Genomic DNA, 10,421 nt, shown 5'->3' with positions numbered 1-10,421 from the left:
AAAATAAACATAATTTCCACATCATCCAGCAATTCCACTCCCAGTCATATACCCAAGTAAAACGAAAACAGGTGTCGGAACAAATACTTGGACATGAATGTTCACAGCGGCACTATTCACAGTAGCTAGAAGGTGGAAACAGCCCAAATATCCACTAACAGAGAGATGGATAAACAAAATGTGCTCTATCCATGCCACAGAATATTACTTTAAAAAAAAATGAATGAAGTGCATGCTATAACACGGACGAACCTTGGAAACATCATGCAACGTGAAATAAGCTGACACAGGAGGCCAGAGTTTGTGATTCCATTTATATGAGCTGTACGGAAGAGGGTAATCCAGAGACAGGACGCAGATTAGTGTTGCCTGGAGGGGTGGGGGGAGTGATTGTTTCATAGGATGATGGGGGTTTTTTGGAGCTTGACAGAGGTGGTGACTACTCATTCAGAATGTATTAAATGCCACTGATTATTCATTTTAAAATGATTGACCTTAGGCTATGTGAATTTCACCTCAATTACAAAACCCAAATACTCAAGCTGCTTCAACCAGTGCAATCCCGAGTGACCCGCACTGCCCATGAGGATGGACTTGGAACCAGACGCAGCTGTCCAGGTGCCCCGGACCCTGCCGCTGCTCCCCATCCTGGGATCTCCTTCAGGAAGACACACTCTTTTGCCTTCGATCTACTCTGCCCTGCTCGAGCCCATCCCACCTAGCTGACTCCTCTCACATTCTCTCCTTGGTGAAGCATTTTAAGAGGAAGTTACATGGGAGAAAGACACATTTAATAAAACATAAATAGATTTGTCTAGGTCGCCATAGGCTAAGAAAGAGGAAACTGACAGGGATGTCCCGTCGGACTCTTGCTGCCGGGCAGGGACGGAGCAGCACCGCCACGCGATTTCAGATCATGTGTGTGGTGGGTGCTTAGGAAAGCAAAGAAGGGGGGGTGGTAGGCTGACAGCCCGTCACATCCTGGCCTCACTTTCAGTGCCGCTCCTGGGCTGCCAGGAAGTTCAGCAAGTCGATGGCGGTGACGACCCCAAACACCATCTGCCGCTGGGTGGACTTCCCATGGCTGTGGTCTGAGGAGGAGAGAACAGGCAGCATTTACAGGCACCCTGGGAGGCTCCCGGGCAGGAGGCTCCAAGGGTCACCAGTACCCATGCACTGGGGCCAGGGCCACACCGGAGGTGAGCCCTTGCAATAAAGCCATGTGGGTAGAGCTGGTCGGGACAGCAGGCCTAGGCTAGGCCTCATGCAACACATGTCAGAGGTGCCCTTCCCTGGCCTGCCAGCTGGATGCCAAGGCTTCCATGACTCCACAGCCAGTGTGGGTGTGAAAGTCAAGCCCCTTCCAACCACTGGCAGCACACAGCTCCTGCCCTGGCCTAGTTGTGTCTTCACATCCACTCCTGGCAACTCAGTGTACACTCAGTGTGACCCGGCCCAGGCAACAAAAATGGCTACTATGATACATCAGGGGGACAGATGCAATGGCTCATGCCTGTGATTCCAGGCTGAGGTAGGAGAATTGCTTGAGCCCAGGAGTTTGAGACCAACCTAGGCAACATAGTGAGATCTCATTTCTTTTTTTTGAATTGGAGTCTCACTCTGTCACCCAAACTAGAGTGCAGTGGCACACTCCTGGCTACCACAGCCTCAACCTGCTGGGCTCTGGCGATCCTTCCACCTCAACCTTCCAAATAGCTGGAACTACAGGGCATGTGCTACCATGCCTGGTTAATTTTTTTGATTTACTGTAGAGACAAGGTCTTGCCAAGTTGCCTGGGTGGGTCTCGAATCTGCGGGCTCAGACAATCCACTCGCCTCAGCCTCCCAAAGTGCTGGGATTTCAGGCTGAGCCACTGAGCCCGGCCTGTGAGATCTCATTTCTACAAAAAGTTAGCTGGGTGTGGTGGCACATGCCTGTAATCCTAGCTACTCGGGAGGCTGATGCAGGAAGATCACCTGAGCCCAGTTTGAAGCTGCAGTGAGCTGTGATAGTAGCACTGAATTCTAGCCTCGGCAACAGAGTGAGACCCCAACTCAAAAAAAAGTAATATGCCAGGCTCGGTGGCTCAGCCTGTAACCCCACGCCTTTGGGAGGCTGAGGTGAATGGATTGCCTGAGCCCGCGGGTTTGAGACCTGCCTGGGCAGCGAGACCTCGTCTCTACAATAAATCAAAAAATCAGCTGGGTGTGGTAGCGCATGCCTGTAATTCCGGCTACTCGGAAGGCTGAGGCGGAAGGATCGCCGGAGCCCAGCGGGTCGAGGCTGCAGTGGCCGGGAGCGGCCGCTGCACTCCAGTCTGGGTGACAGAGTGAGACTCCAACTCAAAAAAAGCCCCCATAAAACCTGGTTTTTCTTTCTTTTAAATGAGATACACACACATGCATACCCTATAAAGATACAACTTAGTATACTTTTACAAACTCAACCCATCCCACCTATATGACAGCACTCAGATCAAGAAACAGGACTCTTTGGGAGGCTAAGGCAGGAGGATCGCTTGAACCCAGGAGTTTGAAGCTGCAGTGAGCTGTGATCATGCCACTGCACTCCAGCCTGGGTGACAGAGTGAGACCCCAACTCAAAAAAAAGTAATATGCCAGGCTCGGTGGCTCAGCCTGTAACCCCACGCCTTTGGGAGGCTGAGGTGAATGGATTGCCTGAGCCCGCGGGTTTGAGACCTGCCTGGGCAGCGAGACCTCGTCTCTACAATAAATCAAAAAATCAGCTGGGTGTGGTAGCGCATGCCTGTAATTCCGGCTACTCGGAAGGCTGAGGCGGAAGGATCGCCGGAGCCCAGCGGGTCGAGGCTGCAGTGGCCGGGAGCGGCCGCTGCACTCCAGTCTGGGTGACAGAGTGAGACTCCAACTCAAAAAAAGCCCCCATAAAACCTGGTTTTTCTTTCTTTTAAATGAGATACACACACATGCATACCCTATAAAGATACAACTTAGTATACTTTTACAAACTCAACCCATCCCACCTATATGACAGCACTCAGATCAAGAAACAGGACTCTTTGGGAGGCTAAGGCAGGAGGATCGCTTGAACCCAGGAGTTTGAAGCTGCAGTGAGCTGTGATCATGCCACTGCACTCCAGCCTGGGTGACAGAGTGAGACCCCAACTCAAAAAAAAGTAATATGCCAGGCTCGGTGGCTCAGCCTGTAACCCCACGCCTTTGGGAGGCTGAGGTGAATGGATTGCCTGAGCCCGCGGGTTTGAGACCTGCCTGGGCAGCGAGACCTCGTCTCTACAATAAATCAAAAAATCAGCTGGGTGTGGTAGCGCATGCCTGTAATTCCGGCTACTCGGAAGGCTGAGGCGGAAGGATCGCCGGAGCCCAGCGGGTCGAGGCTGCAGTGGCCGGGAGCGGCCGCTGCACTCCAGTCTGGGTGACAGAGTGAGACTCCAACTCAAAAAAAAAAAGTAATACATTCGCTCAACAGGACCTCGGGTGTCTAGACACTTGGCCAGCTGTTTTTCTGGGGCCATCCCTTGGTGGGTGGGCTGCACTCAACAGGTTGAAGACACAATAAAATAAAAATGCTGACTGTCCTGAGTAAAGAAATTGTTCTAACATTTGGACCTGAACTGAAACGCCAACTCTTTAGCGACTCACCATGAAGATCCTAGGCCTTTTCCATCTCGATCAAATGAACCAATTCTTTGCAATAGGTCTATTTTCTCTACACACACAAACATCCTACTGGTCCTGGTTCTAATACAGTACCACAATATCACCGTCACCACTGCCATCATAATACCCTAATACAGTGTCACAAGGCATACAGAGGGCCCGGCAGGAGTAACATCGAGGTCAGCCCCTTGGATCCTGTGTCACTCCTGACTTTGTGGGCAGAGGTTCCTGGGGTGGGAGGAGAAAGGGCGGGGTCAGGCACTTTGCTGGACCACATGGAGTCTCAGGAAAAATATGGGAAACCAGGAAAGATCAGCTCCTGTGTTTTGGAGACACAGGCAGTGGGGCAGCCTTGGAGATGCTTATCTGTGACTGCTGAGCCCTGTGGGCCCCTGTGTGACATCATGCTGCTGTTGCCCTGAAATGCAGCCCTGAGGCACAAATCCAGAGGTGGGTTCAGACTCTCTAAAGGGCCAGGTGGTAGATAGGATATTTTAGGTCTTATTTAGCTCATAGTCTCCATTTTGACTATATAGCTGTGACACATGAAATTAGCAGCCAGCCGGGCTCAGTGGCTCAGCCTGTAATCCCGCGCCTTTGGGAGGCTGAGGTGAGTGGATTGCCTGAGCCGCGGATTCGAGACCCGCCTGGGCAGCGAGACCTCATCTCTACAATAAATCAAAAAATCAGCCGGGCATGGTAGCGCATGCCTGTAATTCCGGCTACTCGGAAGCCTGAGGCAGAAGGATCGCCGGAGCCCAGCAGGTTGAGGCTGTGGTGGCCGGGAGCAGCCACTGCACTCCAGTCTGGGCGACAGAGTGAGACTCCAACTCAAAAAAAAAAAAAGAAAAGAAAAGAAATTAGCAGCCACAGACATTTGTGTCAAGCATGGCTGTGCTCGGTAAAACTTGATTTGGGGAACCTGACAGTGGAATTTGTATCTTTTTTTTTTTTTCCAGTCAGAGTCTTGCTTTGTCACACAGGCTAGAATTCAGTGGTACGATCATGGCTTCCACAGCCCTGATCTGGGCTCAGGCAATCTTTCTGCCTCAGCCTCTTGAGTAGCTGGAACTACAGGCATGCACCACCACACCTGGCTAATTTTTTTATTTATTGTAGAGATGAAGTCTTGCCAAGTTGCCCAGGTTGGTCTTGACCCCTGGGCTCAGGCAGGCCTCTCACCTCCATCTCCCAAAGTTCTGGGAGTTATAGGCATGAGCCCAGCAGTATCTTTTTTTTTTTTTTTGAGATGTTCCAATACAAGTAAATGTGGGATTAAAAGGAGGCGGAACCCTCCCACCCACACCTAGGGGGTCCTGGACGCCCTTCCTTTGCCCTCAGGAGGCTATGATTCTGAGCCTAGAGCTATTTCCAAGGGGTGGGATGGATGGGGTGTACATACCTGTGGGCCCCCCCACCACTCCTGACCGGGCCTGGTCCTGCGCTGCAGAGCCAAGGACGGGAGAGGGGTTAGACCCACGGCCAACCCAGGCCCTTGTTGACCAGCTGGGCATACACACCCACCACACACAGGCCAGATGGGCCGGCTCTGGGCTCCAGGGACCCCCCAGCTCTTCTTGCGGGACCAGGGAATGAAACTCACACCCAGACCATGAGCGGGACCCTCCTGCCCATGGAGATGCAGGCCCAGTAGTTCCAAAGCCCACAAGGGGCTTCCTTGAGAGCAACCCCTCAATGGCCAGGAGGCTGTCAGAGCAAACACAGCCTCTCCAAGGTGATGTGGGACTTTGCCGGGGTCAAGATTTGCACCTGTTCCATACTTTCTGGGACTGCCGGAGTCTGCAAGACTGCCTACCTTCCGAAGGGCTAAGGCCCCGAGTGCCCATGCCCTCTGGACCAGGGCCCCCACCCCATCCGCACAGCCCACCAGCCCAGGGCGTGGGAGAGGCTCGGGCATCAAGGGCTGGGGGTGACTATGGATCAACCGCCTGCTCTCTGAACACCCCTCAAGGGATGGAGGGCCTGGCTGCTGCACAAGGCAGCGGAGACCCCACAGTGGAGCAGGCCCTACTCACATTGGATCTGCTCGTGCACCACCAGTGCAAAGTGGTCCATCTCCAGGATGTGCGAGAGCCTGCCCAGAGTGTCTGTCAAGCGAATCTGGAAGAGAAACCGAGGCCAGTGCTCACTGCCAGAGCCAAAGGCTGCCCTGTACCCGTGCCCCCCGCCCCCCCACTGCCCCCAGACCCGTGAGGGAAAGGACTTAGGGAGACAGGAAAAACCTGGCATCATTTCAGAAGGGTCCTAATGTAGGAATCAGAGGGTGATGAGACACACACAGGCACTCATATGAGCTATCAAACCAGGAGAGGACACAGAGGAGTCTGAAACACACACTGCTGTGTGAAGGTGAAGTCCACACACTGTATGGCTCCAACCCTGTGACATCCTGTTCAAGGCCAAACTAGCTGGGTGTGGTGTCTTAAGCCTGTAATCCCAGCACTTTGGGAGGCCAAGGTAGAAGGACTACTTGAGCCTAGGAGTTCAAGACTCACTTGGGCAGCATAACAAGACCTCGTGTCTACAAAAAAAATCAAAAAAATAAGCTGGGTGCAGTGGTGTGTGCCTGTAGTTCCAGCTATTTAGGCCCAGGAGGTTGAGGCTGCAATGAGACATGATCGTGCCACTGCCCTCCAGCCTGGGTGACAGAGTGAGACCCAGCTCAAGAAATAATAATAAAAATAAATGCAAAACTAGCAAAGAGATGGGGGTTTCCAGGCCTTAGGGGAGGGGTGAGTGTGTGGGGCCCGGAGGGCTTTGAGGGTTGAATCTGTCTTTTTCTGGATGATCCTACAATGACTCCTACCTGAGAAGAACTCACACTTCTGAGGCCCGTGGGATGGACTCTTATCTGAGAAACCCTTTGAGGTCTGGACCTCTGCCCACCTGTAGCCTTCCTGCCCTGTTTCCTGGGGAAGCATTTCCAGGGCTGGACAAATCCTCCCGGAATGCAGTGAGGACAACTACTTATCAGACACAGGCCGGGCAAGCCCAGGCACGTTCCCACATCCCCACAGGCAGCCCTCTGGCCCACTTGGTGGGTGTCCTCTCTATTCTGACTTGGCAGTGGAGGGCGCCTCCATGAAAGGCCGTGAAAGGCCAGGTGGGAGGTGCTACCACTGCCTCACACTGTCACTAGCTGGGCAACGGTGCAATCTAGGGGATGCCAAAACCTAGGCAGGTGTGCAGTAGAGCAATCATAGTTCACTGCAGCCTCAACCTTCTGGGCTCAAGTGATCCTCCTGCCTCAACCTCTCAAGTAGCTGGGACTATAGGTGCACACCACCACGCCCAGCTAATTTAAAAAAAAAATTTTTGTAGACTCAGGGGTCTCACTATGTTGCCCAAGCTGGACTCAAACTCTTGGCCTCATCAGATTACAGCTGTGAGCCAGTGTGCTAGGCATCAGTGCCTATTTTTTTTGTCAGACACTGTACATGCCTAGAAGACCAAGGGGTCAAAGTTTTTGCTCTCCGACAAGAACCACCAGCAAGAAAGGCCGGGACCTGCACTATGCCTCACTGTCAGGCCAGATGTCTGGGACTAGGGACAGCAAGAAGGGCCAGCACCAGGCAGGGCCATGTGCCCGGGGGACAGGAGCCTCCCGAATTTTCTTTCAAGGTGCCCTGCCTTTTCCTGGGTGCCCTGCTCAAGGAAGGTGCCCGGAACACTGCACGACTTGGTGCCCGGAGCACTGCAGGATACACAGGAGGCCCCTGAGATAATCTGCTCTGCTCTGCTCCTGCTGGGCCCAGCATCTGTGTGATGTGACATGGAAGCCAGCATCAAGAGCCTGTGGGCCTTGGATGCATGCAGGCCAGAGCCCAGTGGGGCATGCCAACCTGGGGCTCAGCTAGGTTCTGAGTAAGGGCATCTGGAGGTGTGACTTGGCCTCTGAACAGAGCACATCCTTGGGCATGAGGCCAGTGGCCACCGACCACACAGAAACCAGCCTGGTCACCAGCGAGTGAGCAGGTCCCTCCCCAGTGGACTAACCCGGGGGGAGAGTCAACACCAAAGACCACAGAGACCACAGACTAGGACTCAGCCACGGGAAGGCACAGATGGGTGAGTGTGGCACATGGGAGGATCTTAAGATGGCCGTGTGACAGAGGCAGAAATGGCAAACATCCTGACACGTACACCCACACAACTCAGGAGGTTGCCAACAGCCAGCAGTCATAGCTGCCTGGGGGTGGGGGTGAGGCCCACAAAGGGCGAGGGAAGCCTTTGAGAGAGATGGATGTCACAGGTGTTGGCTTCATAGGTGGACATTAAACATATACTTCAGTAAGGAAGGGAAGGAAGGAAAGAAACTTCCAGAAGAACTGGTGTGCAGCAAGATGGGCTGAAGCCACCCCAGCTGCAGCCTGGCTGTCACCAACTCTCATGTGACACTGGGCACTCTGTCCTCACTCATGACTCCTGGGGCCCAGGATACACATGCCTGGGGCAGAATGAGCATAGAACCCAGAAGTCAGGACTACTGGACATCAGCACAGCCTCACAGAGCTGATACTCAGAGTGAGGCAGCAGTAAAGACTTCAAGAAGTACAAGACACACCCTGGCTGTGGTGGGCAGGGGAGGTGGGTGGTCCCGGAGACCGAGGCACGCTGAGACAGTGGGTACAAAGGTGAAAGGAACATGCCCGGGTGAGCGGCCCTGGAGTTTTCATCAAGTGAGCTGGGCTCAGCAGGGGGACAGTCCTATGTGTGTTTCCTGAGGAATCAGAGCAGACAAGGCCCTAATGGTGGCATGTGAAGAATGCATGGATGCCAGTGACATGTGGGGGCGTGGGAAAAGAGAAAGTCAGATTAATTCCTAGCCATGGGCCAAACCCTTTGGCCTTTCTAGTGTTAATGGCTAATGTCTTCCTGTCCCGTGCGCTGGGGGGGTCTGTGCAGAAAGTCAGGTGCTACTGGGGTCACCCTCTAGTAGCAGAGGGCGGGGTCTCAGGACAACCACAGGCCTGACCACCACAGGCTCTGACCTGCATGCTTCCAAGTCCCTGAGACTTCTGAACATTCTAGTTCTTTTTTCTGAGTCAGAGATTCACTCTGTCACCCAGGCACAATTGCAGTTCACAGCAGCCTCAACCTCTTAGGCTGAAGTAATTCTCCCGCCTCAGCTCCTGAGTAGCTGGGATTACAGGCATGCACAATCACACCCAGTTAGTTTTAAACATTTTTTTGTAGAGACAAGGTCTCACTATGTTACTCAGGCTGGCCTCGAACTCCTAGGCTCAAGCAATCCTTCGTCTTGACCCCCCAGAGTGCTGGGATTGCAGGAATGAGCCACCATGCTGGGCTACAAGTTCTACTGGATCACTGAGCACACAAGGCATTCTTAAATGAGTGCACCCCAGGAGAGAATGAGGGCTGAGCATTATGGGAATCAGCACACTGGCAGACAACCACTGCAGCCAAGATAATGGGGTGGGGGACCCCACACCCTCTGCCCTAGAAAGTGGAGCATGTACCTGTTTGAACTGCTTGTAGATGACTTTGCAGACTTGATCTGACGGCTGCACCTTCCCGGCGAGCAGGGATGACAGCATGTTCCCAAGCGTCACCATCCCCAGGATCACCCTAAAGGGAAGTAAGGGGGCAGGAGCCAGCATTTACACCACACCCCTCCTCACAATGGCAGAACCTGCCTGCAGCTGCCCCGGATCAGGGGTCTCTGGCCAAACGTGGAATTCCTCTTCTATCTCCATTATTATTTGCCGAATTCCTACACATGGCAGAAACACAGCAGGACCGAATGGGACACAGAGGGTAAACCAGCAAGTCTCAGGTATTTCCATCCTGCCAGTCCCAGGATGCGAGACCTTCAGTGCTAGACGTGGAACAGCTGGTGACCTGGGCATGTCTGCCACGGTCTTCCCTGTGAGATGTGTTCTCAGGGTGTCACCCTGCCTCCTGGGGTGGCCCAGGAGAGGCCTACAGACAGGAAGGGTGGTAGGATGGGTAGAGGCCTGAGGAATGCCCAGGGACGAGGCACCCATGAGGTAGCCCAGTGCTCTGGACACCTGCATGCAAAGTGGCCCAAGTGGGCCTATCGGCTGGGGGTGCACATGGCTGTCCCATCCAGCGACTCCAACACGGGGACATGTGGCACCGGCTCAAGGGGCCTGAGGGAGCCTGGAGGATGGAGCCCTGGACTGGGGGCATGAGGGACTGTGACGAACCCGAATTCATCCACCACGGGCGCCTGATCAAAGCCTTTCTCTCGAAGGATCTCAATGGTATGTTCACAAGTGACCGTAGGCAGCACTGTGAGTGGGGCCGATAGGCTCAGCTCCTGCACCCGGAGGTGCCACCACCTGGGGAAAAGGCAGGGCAGAGGTCAGGGTCAAGAACAATCTTTCACATCCCCAGCCGGGTGTGGGTGGCACAGGCATCTGAGGGTGCCAGCAACCTTACCTTGGCTTCTTCACTGTGAGGTGCTCCTCCTTCAGGAAGCCCTTCTGCAGCATCCATTTGTCACTCAGGAACTTGGACCTATGGGGATGGGGAAGTCACCGAGGCCCAACGAAGAGGCCCACTATGGCCTCTGCCCATGCTGGGGGCACACATTACATGCCATATCAGGGACATGGTTCTGAGAAGGCCCAGCCTCCCTCCCTGGACACCACTAGTCCAGTAGAGACCACACGTACTAGTCAGGTTCAGGGAGATTCCTGGGGGCCAGACTTCAGAAAGGCCCAGGGGGCCTGTGGGTCAGAGGGCATCGGTCAGCC

The 10,421-nt window shown here is 53.9% G+C and overlaps 1 protein-coding gene across 1 annotated transcript; it reads right to left on the bottom strand.

Moving 5' to 3' along the window:
- Positions 1 to 299: 299 nt before the first annotated feature.
- On the bottom strand, positions 300 to 10,182 carry LOC103268502 (cystathionine beta-synthase-like; the record flags this gene model as incomplete). The annotated part of the gene is made up of 6 exons (XM_008066090.2): positions 300 to 1,091; positions 5,060 to 5,101; positions 5,694 to 5,778; positions 9,159 to 9,267; positions 9,870 to 10,004; positions 10,105 to 10,182. Coding segments are annotated over 6 exons (547 nt in total), but the record flags the coding sequence as incomplete, so codon positions are not given.
- Positions 10,183 to 10,421: the final 239 nt, after the last annotated feature.

Source organism: Carlito syrichta, unplaced genomic scaffold, assembly GCF_000164805.1.
Source record: "Carlito syrichta isolate Samal-C Ts95f unplaced genomic scaffold, Tarsius_syrichta-2.0.1 Scaffold104769, whole genome shotgun sequence".
NCBI classification, from domain to species: Eukaryota; Metazoa; Chordata; class Mammalia; order Primates; family Tarsiidae; genus Carlito; species Carlito syrichta.
This window is presented reverse-complemented; position numbering and strand designations above follow the sequence as displayed.